The following is a 13,829-nucleotide window of genomic DNA, read 5'->3' as shown; positions in this document are numbered from 1 at the left end:
ATCCGTTCCTCATCCTCATCCGACCTCCCTCATCCCACCATTGTGCTCCGCAGGGACGAACAGGAGCGCCTGAGGGGCTATTTCCGGCTCTCCTCGAAACGCAAACCGAAGACGCAGCGCCGCAGTGATGCTGGTGGCTCTCGCGAGGATTCCATTGAGAAGGAGGAGGCTTCGTCGCAGGGGATTGGTGTCCATCATGTCGGCGAGCCGCACAAGCATGCCTCCAAGTTGCGGCACGAGCGGGAGGTGCGTCTGCCAGGACATGGCGGTGATCGCTATACGGGAGCACCCCACCGACAGGGCAAGGATAGGGAGAGGCAGCGGGATAGGGATCGTGAGAGGGACAGGGAGAGGGATAGGGACAGGGATAGGGAGAGGGACAGGGAGAGGGGCAGAGATAGGGATAGAGATGGGGACCGCGAGAGGCAGAGGGCGGGTGGTCGTGGAGCCGGCGATGCCGGGGTGGTCAACAATCTGGGCAAGGATGTGCGCGGCAAGAAGCACGACGTCAAGATCAACATTATCTCGGATGGGGGCGGTCATTCCGTCCACCGCAAGCAGCCGGGTGGCAGCAGCTCCAGCAACAACAACAACAACAACAACAGCAGCAGTGGCCAGCGGAGTCGCCCCAATCCCGGCCAGCGGCACGGCAAGCTGCCCGCCGAGTGCCTGTCCAATGTGACCGCCTCTACATTTTGCAACGGCAGCGGCAGCGTGACCGGAACCGGAAACGGCACCGGAAACGGCCTGGGCAGCGTACTCATCCCGGACGACAGCAGCACCAGCAACTATGGCGACGGCGAGGAGAGCTCCGTGGTCAGCAGCATGATGGTGCCGCCGCAGCGCTGGCCAGGATTAGGCTCCGCCGGTGGTGGTGGTGGTGGAGTGCTCCGCCACAAGGACGTCTCCTTTAGCGAATGCAGCAGCAGCACCTTCTCGTCGAGCACCCTGGAGCGCGACCTGGAGATCATGGACCAGCTGGAGCGGGAGCGCAGCATGGACATCCAGGAGATGCTGCAGCGGGAACGGGAGCGGGACAAGGTGCGTCGCCAGTTGCCGGACATCGAGAAGCTCTACGCCCAGCGTTCGCCCAAGGGGAAACGAGTTGAGGGAGCGGGAGCGGTCCTGGCGCTCGTCATGCCCGGCAGCGATCCGCTGAGCAGCCTCTCCCAATCCCAGTCCCTGTCCACGGAATACAGCCTGTGCTCCACCTTGGAGACCAGCGGCGGCGGAGGCGGAGGCGTCATGCCTGCTGGCCAGGAGGAGGGGCTGCAGCATCTGCAGGCGATGGAGGAGGAGGAGGTGGTGCCGCCGGACTTCTACGACAGCTACACGCCCGGCGGCGCCCAGAATCTGCCGCCCGTGCAGTTGGCCTCCGGCGCGGTGCCCGCCTACCAGTACCAGTACTCCCGCAATCGGCTGAGCCGGAAGAGTTCCGGTTCCGGGTCGGGTCACCACCACCATGGTGGCCATCATCATGGCCAGCATGGTGGCGGGGGCGTTGGGGGCGTGGCCGGCGGACGGGGCTCGAAGCGGGACAGCTTCAATTCGCTAAACGGCACCGATCTGATTGCCGGCGCCTTCTGCGAACTGGATCCCACACAGCCGCTTAACAAGATGGCCCTGATCGAGGGCCGGATGCGGCGGAGTAGTCCGCGGAACGCCAGCTTCAGCTCCGGATCCGGGGTGTCCGGGGGGCGCAGCTCGATGAAGTCGTCGTCGCGGGACTACGACTACGGGCACGGCTCCTCCTCGCACTCGGCGCATCCGGAACTGGACTTCAGGGAGAACATCTTTGCAGAGCTGTAGGATGTGATCCGGGATGCGATGGACACGAGATACTGATGATGAAGATGATGATGATGGAGAAACGAAAAGCTTTACGGTCACGGATTTGCCACGAGTTGTGCAGCCCAGGAGCTACGTGTTTAAGTAGGAGAATTTGAAGCAGGAGCTGTATTTTTTTTTTGTAGAGTATGGGTGGGACTTTTTCTAGCGGAGGCAGTTGCTCATCAGAGAACAAAATGTATGGGGATTATGGAATACTTGGTAGGGAACTCCAGGCTTACGGAGAAACAGATACATTTACACCTAAATGCATAAGATATACTAAATAATATAGAACGAGTTATTGGAATACTTCGCCCAACTGGTTGTTGACTAATGATTGTTGATTGTTGCGATCGGAGAGCAGATCAGAGATCACAGATCACAGAGTTTAGGGATCACAGATCGCAGTTTAGAGATCAGAGTTTAGAGAGAAGTGAAAACTGTGCCAAGAATACGAAGGGAAAGCACTCCCACAAAACATACATATACATATATATATATGTCTTTTAAATGTTGCCAGCTTTGACGAGCGGCAGGATGAGTCAGTGTTTTTAAACTTTCCCAAGCTACATACATATATGGATATATACGATACGATATATACACTAGACATATGCTAAGACATATTGAATATTACCAAATCAAATGCAAAGTTTATTGAATGTTAAATCAAAGTCAAAATACGAAATACAAAATACAAAATACAAAATCGGGATAAACCATAAAAGTTATAGCTGTTAAGACAGGGCAATTCTTCTGAGCCCCAAAGAATTGCGCCAAAAAAAACACACACACACACACACACATAGAGGAACCAGCAGGATTCCAGATGCAGATCCTGATCCTGATCCCTTCTAGATATACAGACCCATATACTTACCCCTAATTGTGCAAGTGTCCGTGCGTGTGTCTAGCAATAAGTTCATTTTTTCTGCGCCGCTCCGCAGGCTGTTTGTTGTGATGGGTCGGTGGTTCGCTGGTTCGGTGGTGCGGTGGTGCAGTGGTGCCGCCGTGGTGTGAGCAAAACTAATAAAAAACAATTTTTATGTGAGTTGAACACACAAAAGCAAATCTCTCATTGACAGCGTTTTATTTGGGAGGTGTCCATCAGTGTATACCATTAAATCCCTTTCAGCTCTGCTCCCTTGGGCCGTAGGTATGTAGGCCTGCACGGAGAGAAAAGCCTATGTGATATTATGAACAGATTTTTTATGACGAAAATTTAAAGAAGAATTAGAGAATATCAACATATGGTTAAATTTAGGATTTTTATTTTAATAAAACTCCTCGGGCTTTTTATTTTAAGGTTTGAAATTTGATTTTTTTTAATTTTGTCTATTAAGTGTATATAAATCTGAAAAATAGGAAAACAAATGTATATAAATCTCAAATAAAGATCAGGTTCGGTTTCTGGTTACTAAATAAAAATTATAGGATTGTAATTCCTAAACTGGATTTTAGGTAAGTAATGGCAAATAACACCCGATGAAAAAAATATCCTTAATTTTTCTAATAATGATATAGCATACGTATTTTAGAAGGCTTCAAAAATCTTTTTAGGTCAGCGATGGGATTCGAACTTGGCAATTTTAGTTGGATACATCACTACGATACGATGCATATATATGACCTGCAAAGCTTTTTCTCTCTCTGTATGTTCTTGGGATCCGGGGTTCTGGGATCTGGGCTTTGGGCTTTGGGTTCTGGGCTCTGGGGTGGCGCGCACCTCAATAAAATCCGTGCAAATGCAGAGCCAGGCCCCGAAAATAATACCCGCCAGCGGGGGCCTGCCGCCCCGGGGGAAAGTGCGAATGGAATGGGTCCGGAATAGGGTCAGTGCGCGAGTTCAAAAGTTCATCGCGGGGCCACCGACTACCGACTCAGCCTCCGGACTGCGAACTGCGAACGGCGAAATGCGGACTGCGAACAGCGGACTGCGGCTCCGGTTTCGGCTGCGTCGTCCGTCCACCCGTGACCTGACCCAGTAAAATGATTAAGTGGCGTTATTTAGCAGCTGGCTGGATTTACTTGACTTGCGAGCTCCACTTCCAGTTTGTCTCCATTTGTATTTGTGTGTTCATCTCTCTCTCTCTCTCTTTTTGGGTCTCCTCCTTTTTTGCATAATTTGCGCTGTTTATTTTGATGGCTTAAGGAGGGTAATCGTAAAACGACAAGCATTTCATTCGGAAAAGTCAACTTTAATGGGAAAAACACGCCAGAAACGTAGGGATAGATGGTGGATGTGTATATGTATATACATCTATATATAGTGAATACCCACTCCCCGAGGACGGCGTGCCCCAAAGGAATGCAGCCAGGCGAAAAGCAGAAGTTATGGCTATTACCCGGGGGGTAACTCGGCTTGGGGTCACTTTGTGGGGGTAATACATATACATATACGTAAGTACAAACGCTGCCAGCAGGCAGACAACCAACTTTCAATCGTGTGAAATGCGCTTTCAATTACACGCCGCCGTTTAATGAAATGCGCAAATAAATTTATGACAATCACGTATCACGTATACGCAACGTTGGCAGGTAAGCGCGCGCTTAAGTGACCATTACACACTAACCAGGTTTTCGCTGCTTTCATAATCGGTGGGCCAAATCCAAATCTCTTTGGGCCATCAAAACTGCATTCCAATTGAGCCGATTTCTGGCCTTAACCCCGCTTCCGTATCTTAGTGATTTTTGCAGAGCCTTACACCGCGGAAAAAGTATAAAACTATTTAATGGCCAATCAAATACAGTAGAACACTAGTTCAATGGACTATCACTTTATTTGACACACTTTGAGCTCTTTAAAGTTTTTGCTACTTAATACGATAACTTGATAACACCCATTTCGCCCTGTGTAGACACCGTTTGCGAGTTTCGCTTTTGGGTATTTTAGGCATTCCCGGCACGTTCCTATAAACAACGTTTTATGCCGGTGTTTATGTTTAGTTTGCCATTCGCCCCAGCGGGGGAGGATTGTTATGTAAGTGCCAAAGAGCATATTCAATTTGAATTGGAATTGGAATTGCCATCCACATGTCTCCCTTTGTAGTTATTGCTTATTCCATATTCCGTACGCGGACCGAAAAGTTGAAAGAAAGTTATCCACGCAAAAAGTTAAACAAAACAATGAGGGGGAAATTAAAATAAAATATAACTTGAAATTGAAATTATGGAAAATAATAATAAGGGAGTTTTATACTTAAAAAAATTTATTTCAAGAACTTATAATCAGACGCAATTAAACTCTACCATTTGTATACAAATATGGAAAAATGTATAAAGATGTTATGAGTGTCTGGGACCTATAACCCATTTTTAGCCGATTGTTTATTTAAGGCCTTTAGGAGTTGATTACTAAAACTTACAATCAGATTTTGGTAAAATTAAATAAGATATCATAAATATTATATTATATTTTAAACCATTTACAGTTAAAGATTTAGGAGTTCTTAAAACTCTTCAAACAGACAGGAGTAAAGTAAACAATTGAAAATTGCAATCAGTTTTGACAACCCATTTATGGATTTTCTAGAATCAAGCTCTTACCATACTTTATTTTTGTTATTTTTTTCCCCGTTTTGTCGTCTTATTTTCGCCGTTTCAGTCCGAAAAACAAAGGCAGAGGGCCGCTGCTGACAATCCCCGTCGAAAGGCGGTATAAAACCAGCGGACAGTCGGCGGGCGCTGCACAGTCAAAGTCAACCATCGACGGTCGCGAGTCGCGTCCACGTAGTCGATAACGATCCACAGCACGGTTCCAGGTTCCAGGGTTTAAGGGTTCCGCGGACTCAACGGGAGACGGAGTGCCAGCATCCAACATCCATTAGCCTCACTTCGTAAATCATGTTTGCAGTGGCCTTGACGGTGGCGGCCTTGGTTTTGGCCGGCCAGCAGGAGGTCTGCCGGGCGCAGGTCTCCATCCACACGGACGCCAACACGAATTCGTACAGCCTGAAGACACCCGGACTGCAGCAGACCTTCACCCGGTATTACGGAGGAGCGGCCAAGACGACGCAGCCCCAGAACCAGCAGGTGGAGCAGGAGCAGGAGCAGGTGCAGGAACAGCTGGTGAGTGATTCCCAGTGGGCAATGCCTAGATATTTTACTTCTTGGAATTTTGGCTTATACGGATTTCCACTTTAAAGCTTATATAATGCACTAGGTGCCTTCGAAATATTTATACCCCTCAAGAGGGTATTATAATTTTGGTCAAAACTGTGCAACGCATCTCCGACTACATTCAGTCCATAACTCTACCAAATTTAAGCCGATTGCAAAGAGGCATACCGATCCGATCCTCTAAAAATCTGCATTCAAAATTTTCAATTTAACGTTGATCAAGTTTTTGACCCATTTTCATGTTAGTTATTTTTAAGTTTCCGACGACTTGTAAAAGAGTGACCCAAAATTGGACTTCGAGAGTCCATAACTTTACCAAAATTAATCCGATTCCAAAGTGGGATACCTCTAAAGACTTGTGATCCGATCCTCTAAAAATCTGCATTCAACATTTTCAATTTAACGTTGATCAAATTTTTGAGCCATTTTCATGTTAGTTATTTCTAGGTTTCTGGTGACTTGTAAAAGAGTGACTTAAAATTGGACTTCGAGAGTCCATAACTTTACCAAAATTAAGCCGATAATGCAGCACAAAATCGACATACTTTCCTTGTTTTAAGTAATATAGGCATACAAATTAAAATTTAGTCGTTTTGTAATAACTGCAAGGGTATATAAACTTCGGCTTGACGAAGTATTGCTTCTTTTCTTGTTATTGAATGGCTTTAATAATTCTCTATTCGTCTACATTTATACTTATCTATATATGTTTACTGATTTTCATTTAGCCTGCCAATATAATGCATTAGGTATTTAGACACTACATATTAATTAGTACAGAACACAACTCAATAAATATTTACTAATACCTATATATTTCGTCACATTGTCAATTACCTTGCAAATATAATGCATAAGGCATTTAGGTATTATACCATAATTGATGTTATATTAATTATTAATTTCCATAATTTTTAATTACCGTTGAGTTGTCAAGTAATTCTTTGAAATAAGAAAAATAGTAAGAAGGCACAGCATCCGTTCTTAAAAATATCTTAAAATGTTTTTGGCCCTAGCTTTTAAGATTTTTTTATAACGACTACTCAAGTTATTTTTTAAAAAAACTTATCCCTTGTGTGTTTACGTTTAGAGCGAACCTTTTCTTTAGTACGGAACTTTTATAGAAGAACATTCAGAATAAAGCTTTTTGTATAAAAGAGTTCAATGAAGTCTTAAACTATCTTCACCTCTATACTTATTTACCTTTTAACAAGTCTAGGTACACATTACTTATACACTATACTTATTTACCTTTTAACAAGTCTAGGTACACATTTCACTTTACTTTAAAAAGTACTTTGTAGCTAATTCTATGAGAAACTAGAATGTTGTTCAATTCTTTCTGCAGCAATAACAAGTTCAACTGTCAGGTTTATTTCTAATCAAGCTGCGGTACATTAAATGCCAGTCAACCTGTGGTCATCAAATAGATGATCCCCTCAATGCATGGGCATACTAGAACGACGTCTGCGTCCAAGGGGCATTTCCATCACCTGGCCAATTCCCAGATTCAGACCTCCAGTTAAACGCTCGCCCAGAACCTCGATACTCTGCTCGTTCTTCAGTCCGCCGCCAGTTTCCATAAGCTGCTCCACTTGACCCATGGCCAGCATCACGCCAGTGCCCAAATCCTGTAGGGGAAATCAGAAATCATCTAGTGGTCAATCCCAGATAATCCCAGATATGCCATATTACCTGAGGCCAGGCTGTGGTAATGCCCAAAAGTAGTAGGCTCAGACTCAGGCTCAAAATGGGCGATGTCATCTTGTGATGCTTTTCAGTTTGCAAATAACTGCTGGTCGACCAGTAAGCCAGCTATTTAAGCTGCGAGTCTAGTTTGTTGCACAATATGTTCCCCGATCCAAAAGAAAGATATATCCGGCATGTGTTATGAAACATGATTTACGATTGGCATGCGAGGTTTTTGTAGTGCAGGCAATTAAATTATCGGCTTACAGCTAGAATTTTCCGTAACAAATCCAGACCGACAAAATATTTAAACTAGTTTTGTCGTTCAAATTAAAAATATAAAAATGAATACCATTTGTTTATTATTTAAATAATCTTTTTGAATCCACAAGGCAGATTTTTTACTTTTATTTAGTTTTGCATTTTACTGTGTCACGCATATGACATTTATTATTGTTTAGCAAAAAGGAAAATCAAAATAAAATGTAATCATAAATATTAGTTTATGTACGCTCCGTTCCGTTTGTTTCCAATATATTTTATTTCAAAAAGTGATGAGCACACGTTTTAGGGGTCGGAGAAGACCTCGTTGGCTGCATTGGGATCCGTGGTGTCGGCGAACAGGTTCTTGAGCTCCTCGAAGTAGTTCTTGAAGGAGTCCACCATGGAGTGCCAGGCCTGGGTTATGTTCTGGCCAAACTCCCGGGCGGCGTCTCCGATGCGCTTGTCCAGCCTGGGATCGTCGGGATAGACCAGATGGGGTCGCACATCCTCGTACTCGTTGGAGTAGTCCTCCACGTCGAACTCATCCGCCCAGGCGAGGGTCACCAGGGCGAGGGTCAGGGCCACAATTAGTGGGACGGTGAGGTTGAGTCCGGAAGTCATTTGGCCAACTGTTTTGGCCAACCGCTTGAGTGCGCCTTTTGTACTCCGCCTTCCAATCCAATCAGATTTCGGCCAGACACGGAAATGTTCGGCGCATGTCGAGATGCATCTCATTTGGCCGGAAGCGCCTGCTCATCGTGACTCGGAATGTTCTCGTATCTCCCATCTGGACGGCTGGTAATTGCCCTGCTGTGGTGACCCCAATGGCCTCCATTTCGGACAACTTTCGATCGCATTGCTCAGATATGGCGGTTAGCTTTTGATTTGATTGCAGTTATGTGGAATTGAACCAGTAAAGGAGTGATTATGGTTCCTACCCACAGTTTCGTTATGGGTTAAATTAAAGCTTCCATAATTGAGATTACCGATATTCATCTGCTATTTTTTTTTATAATTGCAAAAAATTACCCAAAATTGATATACAACGTTTAAAAAAGAATAAGACCAACAACTTTTAGGACAGGTTACAAACCAAGATTCGAACGCAGAAAGAAAAGAATTAAGCCTCTAGCTTTTAGAGGTATACCACTTCCCAATCGGATTTCTGTAGGAAAAGTCATGGTCCTAGAAATTCGAATTTTGTTAATTTTTTTGCAAAGCCATTTTTCGAATATTTCTAAAAAATTACAAAAATTAAAATCCAAGTTTTAAACGCAGATCTTAAGGGTATTTAACCACAAGCTTTTATAGTTATACCACTTCGAAATCGGATTTGTGTGAGAAAAGTAATGGTCTGTATGGGGCAGGTCTTAGGTTACTTTCCTGCAAATGCTTTTTTCGAAAATGTTCTAAAAACTGACTGAAAATCTACCCAAAATAATAAGAACTCAGATTTAAACGCAGTTTTTTTGAGAACATAGACACAAGCCTTTAGCGGTTATGGTCCAAAAATGAAGGTTTTGGTGACTGTTTTCAAAGTTATTTTTCAAATTTGAAAAAAAGAACAAATCGAAAAACACAAAATTAAAAACCAAAATTTCACCTCATATTTTTATGGATACGTCACCTTAAGATCGGGTTCCTATTACATAAATTGTAATTATTCTCTACATTGCCATTTTGAGTAATGAGTTTCTCTGTATACAGAAAGAATTAGACTCAAAATCACAATCACCATATCCACATACATTTCTTATCATTTGATAAGAGATTAGTAGACCTCAACTCGATTTAGTTTTCAGGTTCCATTTGCTTTTATTGCACTTAATAACAAACAACAAAAAAAATACACTTGGTGGTAATTGGGGAGCATAATTGGGGGCATCTTTAGCCCGCAGAGCTGGCTGACTCGGAGACCTTCTGGCGCACCTGCTGCACCACATCCGTGACGTTGTCGACGAACGACAGCCACATGGCCTTGATCCTGTCGCCCAGGCCCAGTGGGTCGCCCGATCCGGCCATTGGTGATCCCGATTCGGGGATTGCGGGTGAAGGCGCCTGGCGGCGTCGACGTTGCAGCTTCTTGGTCTTGCCACTGGTCTTGGGACTCACGCGGGATCGGGAGGCGTTGTTGGCGGCCCGCTTCTGGGCCCGCCTCCGCCTGGCCTCCACCTCATCGTCGGCGGGGGCCGCTGTGGTGGCGGCACTGCCCATTTTCCAGCACGGAGCCCTCTTGTGGCGGTGCAGGCTGGCCGGGATACTGCGCCGCCGCCGCCGCCTCCTCCTCCGCCGGCGATCCTCCTCGGAGGAGTCCCCGGCCGAGGGTGGACGCATGGCGTCGCCGTAGCCCAAGGCCGTCTTCGAGTGCAGGGACATCAGGGGATTGTCCAAGTTGAGGTCGCGGGTGAGGGCGCCGCCACTCTGGACGGCCTCGGCCAAACTCCCGGCCAGACTCATGGCGCTCATGCCCAGGCTCTCGAGTGGATTACCCTGTGGAGCTGGCCTGGCCGCAATCCTGGCCAGAGCCAGCGCCATCAGGAGCAGTCCCAGCGTCTGGCGACTCATCGTTCTCACTGTGATGCGACGGCGTTGCAGTGGGGCCTTTTATGCCACCATCTCGCGTGCTTTCCACTCGATTTGGATCGATTTAATCCAACTCCGCCGCTGGGATCGCAGCAGGCTTCCGGTTTTGGCCCCGCTGACAGGTGACAGGTGTCAGGGGGACCGGACGGAGTCTCCGGCTCAGTCTCACTTGCTCGCTCAGTCGGTTCAGTTCGGTTCGTTTTACTCTATTTGCGCTCTCGACTTCGAATTCAAATTGAATCTAAATCTGAAATTATTCCTTTCGGCCATACGCATTCGGGTTTCACGATCTCGCGGTACTTGCACCAGTGCATCCAGGACAATCAGGACAATCAGGACAGCGGAAGATGAGGACCACCAAGGCACGCGGGGGCAATGGCCACGGCAGTCGACTGGCTAATGCCGAAGGACAATGGGGAAAGGGGCACAGGGGGGCCCAGAGCGCATTGCCGAAGGATCACGGTCGTGGCCTTTTATCTGTAAGTCTTTTCCGTGGAAAAAGTTGAAATTCGGAAATTGGCAGTTAGAAATATAAGCCTTATGGGCAAATTTAATTTTCAAAAATTTACTATCTGACAAAACACAGCCTACTCTTGCATGTCATTTTAGCTTCTCTTATTTTGAGTTTAATCTCATTATGTTGGAATGTTAAGAGGAGGCACACAATCTCAAACAGAATTTGGTTACTGTGACGTTATTATTGTTTATATCTATTCATTAATCCGATTAATTAATCAGAATTATTAACTCTATTTGGACTTGTACTCTAAGCAAGTATATTTTCAAAACTATTACAAATTTCAATGGATTTACTCTTCAAGAAGAATATGTTTAAAACAATTAAAAATAATTAGGGTTAGATAATTTATAAAATTATAAAATCTTACGAAATTAAGTAAAAGAGAATAATAAGGATCACCAATATTTTTCTTTTGTCCGCAGATAGATTTCCTTCAACCATATATAGCGTATATTAATATTTATTTATTTTATTTATTATAAATGATAGAATAGTTTACAAAACTAAAGCTAACATAGAAGGGCATAGTACTAACTAAGAGGCCTTCGACTATGGTTGTGATATTAATATACTTTATTTATTAACATACGATATATTCTTTATAAATTAATATACGATTTATGAGGATAAAATGAAAAATATGTGATCTAAGATTCGTACTCCTCCATCTAAATGACATCCCTCCTCTATTTGCAGCAAAATCCCGCCCACTTCGGCGTCTTCTCGCCGTCGGGACAGCAGTATCCGGCCGCCTATGCGCAACCAGGACTCCGGGGCGGTGGCAAGCTCAAGGCCACGCCCGTCTCCCTTCTGCAGCAGCAGCAGCAGCAGCTCCTGGCGCAGCAGCAGCAGCAACTCCTGGCCGCCACGACGCCGCAGGGAGCGGTAGCGGGAGCTGGGCCAGGATCGGGATCGGGATCGGGATCGGGGGTGGGCGTGGGCGGTGTGGGGGGCGTGGGCAACATACCCAGCTACGCGGACCAGATGCACGCCGCCTTCCTGGACTACCAGCGCCAGCGGGCGGAGTTCGAGCAGCAACAGCAGCAGTTGCTGCAGAAGCTCTACCACCACTATCCGGATGTCTCCGCCTCCCTGGCTCCCGGCCAGATCCAGTCGCAGTCCCAGCCCCATGCACCCCCATCCGATGAAGGAGCAGCCGGAGTCCTGGGCGGAGTGGGCGTGGCACCGCAGACGGCAGCCGGCCGCTTCGTCTACCGTCGGCCGCAGTTCAGCAGCAATGGCCTGCAGCCCGGCGGTCCGGGATTCTCGGGAGGATCGGGAGGATCTCCTCCGGCATTGGCTGTGCCCCAGCGCACTGTGGCTGGCGGCGGGGCCGGCGACTTCTACTCCACGCAGCAGCACATGGGCTTCATGCAACAGCAGCAGCAGGACATCCTCCGTGACCAGCAGCAGTCGGTGGCCCAGCAGTTTGCCACCAGCCAGCTGGCGCCCACCACACGGCAGAGCTACGGCATGGCCGTGCCCATGTCCTCCGTGCTGGGCTCCCCCTCCTACCAGCAGTCCCCGGACGTCTCCCACGTCAGCTTCTCGAGCGGCAACCTCAACTACAGCTTCTAGTCGGAGCTGGGTGGTCCCATCCCTCATTCCTCATTCCTCATCCCCCCATCCCCGGTGACTCATATAACTAGTATTTACATATGTTTTGGAGCTCTTAAGTTTTTTTTTTTCATATTTTTTTTGCGTAAATTTTCGTGGTATTTGATAAGAGGAATTGTGTAGGGCAAGCAAGAATAAATTTTGTAAGTGACGATACTCGGCTGCATTTTATTGGGAGAATGGATTTCCAGGGTTGATACTATTGAAACAAGGGCTTCTAATTTAAAACTCTTTTTATCGGCATTGATATTGACTACATTTTGGTGTCATATTTGGGAATATGTTGATAAAAGGCTAAGAAAGCTTTATCATTACATTGTACTTGGTCAAGTTTTTCATGTTATTCTGCAGACAATTGATAAAGACTTTGGCAGCAGGTGTTTGTATTTACCCAGATAAATGGCCCTGTTTAATATTTATCATTGCTAATGATAGCACTTAAATTAACGGGATATATATGGCAGACTATCTGCGTTCATCTCAAACGAGCCATCGTGCTCACGTGCAATTAATGTTTTAATGTTGTTTTGAACGGAACGCCTTCACAGCCGTAATTGCGTGCTGCCATTGAATCTGCTTATGGAGTTTATAATCCCCAGCCACTCGCAGATCCATTTATCCGAGCTGGCCTCCATTGTGGGGGGTATTAATAGATATCCATGGTAATGGGTTCCCCCCCCCCTCTGAATCTGAATCTGAATATACCCCTTCTTCCATTGCCTCGAGCTACGGTGTATGAAAACAATCGCCTTGGCTACCCGGCGGTTAAATGGAATGTGCGGCCCGACGGGTATTGCGCCATTGCAAACATACATGGGGAACATCGAATCCTTTGAGTGGACCCATTCCACCTGTGCATCCACATCTGCACTGCACGAAATCGCCAAGAAAAGCTACAAAATATAAGCCAACAAATCGCTAAATACAATTTAAATCCTAACTAAAATTTGTAATAAGAAATGCTTTAGAAATTACTAAGGTTTTCAAAGCACTTAGAATGGGTCCTAAAAGTATGCAATGAAAAATAACATCATCTTGCGTAATGAATTCTAAACTATTGAGTATGAAAAACTTATTAATAAGGTCGATGAATCAGTTGGAATTTAAATAACACTATATTACCATAATTAAATCTCATCGTAATTAAAGTATAAGCCTTGCATTATTGAGTATTGTATTTAAATATAAGGAGTAACTCATATAATGC

The 13,829-nt window shown here is 45.7% G+C and overlaps 4 protein-coding genes across 5 annotated transcripts in view; 2 read left to right on the top strand and 2 right to left on the bottom strand.

The window, feature by feature from the left end:
• Window positions 1-2,845, top strand: part of LOC108049797 — a 39,537-nt gene extending 36,692 nt beyond the window's left edge. The window contains exon 7 of the mRNA XM_017131115.2: window positions 54-2,845. Within this exon, the coding sequence (XP_016986604.1) occupies window positions 54-1,809 (1,756 nt within the window). The 3' untranslated portion in view covers window positions 1,810-2,845. The remainder of the gene's footprint in view (window positions 1-53) is intronic.
• A 2,675-nt stretch (window positions 2,846-5,520) lies between these two features.
• Window positions 5,521-12,778, top strand: LOC108049806 (neurogenic protein mastermind). 2 transcript variants are annotated; one of them, XM_017131129.2, is made up of 2 exons: window positions 5,521-5,898; window positions 11,702-12,778. In XM_017131129.2, the coding sequence occupies exons 1-2, from the start codon at window positions 5,674-5,676 to the stop codon at window positions 12,581-12,583; spliced, it is 1,107 nt and encodes a 368-aa protein (XP_016986618.2). In that variant the 5' UTR covers window positions 5,521-5,673; the 3' UTR covers window positions 12,584-12,778. The 2 variants fall into 2 exon arrangements, with proteins under 2 accessions (XP_016986618.2, XP_016986619.1); XM_017131130.2 differs by lacking the exon at window positions 5,521-5,898 and adding an exon at window positions 10,644-10,964.
• LOC108049814 lies at window positions 8,016-8,770 on the bottom strand. Its single transcript, XM_017131143.2, has one exon. The coding sequence runs from the start codon at window positions 8,635-8,637 to the stop codon at window positions 8,206-8,208; it is 432 nt and encodes a 143-aa protein (XP_016986632.1). The 5' UTR covers window positions 8,638-8,770; the 3' UTR covers window positions 8,016-8,205.
• LOC108049813 lies at window positions 9,551-10,616 on the bottom strand. Its single transcript, XM_017131142.2, has one exon. The coding sequence runs from the start codon at window positions 10,465-10,467 to the stop codon at window positions 9,790-9,792; it is 678 nt and encodes a 225-aa protein (XP_016986631.1). The 5' UTR covers window positions 10,468-10,616; the 3' UTR covers window positions 9,551-9,789.
• Window positions 12,779-13,829: the final 1,051 nt, after the last annotated feature.

Source organism: Drosophila rhopaloa, unplaced genomic scaffold (assembly GCF_018152115.1).
Source record: "Drosophila rhopaloa isolate 14029-0021.01 unplaced genomic scaffold, ASM1815211v1 contig_3, whole genome shotgun sequence".
Classification (NCBI taxonomy): domain Eukaryota; kingdom Metazoa; phylum Arthropoda; class Insecta; order Diptera; family Drosophilidae; genus Drosophila; species Drosophila rhopaloa.
This window is presented reverse-complemented; position numbering and strand designations above follow the sequence as displayed.

Coding starts and splice junctions, on each gene's coding strand:
- LOC108049806 (XM_017131129.2), top strand. CDS start 5,674: ATGTTTGCAGTGGCCTTGACGGTGGCGGCCTTGGTTTTGGCCGGCCAG. Junction 5,899..11,701: donor AGCAGGTGCAGGAACAGCTG/GTGAGTGATTCC, acceptor CTCTATTTGCAG/CAAAATCCCGCCCACTTCGG.
- LOC108049814 (XM_017131143.2), bottom strand. CDS start 8,637: ATGAGATGCATCTCGACATGCGCCGAACATTTCCGTGTCTGGCCGAAA.
- LOC108049813 (XM_017131142.2), bottom strand. CDS start 10,467: ATGAGTCGCCAGACGCTGGGACTGCTCCTGATGGCGCTGGCTCTGGCC.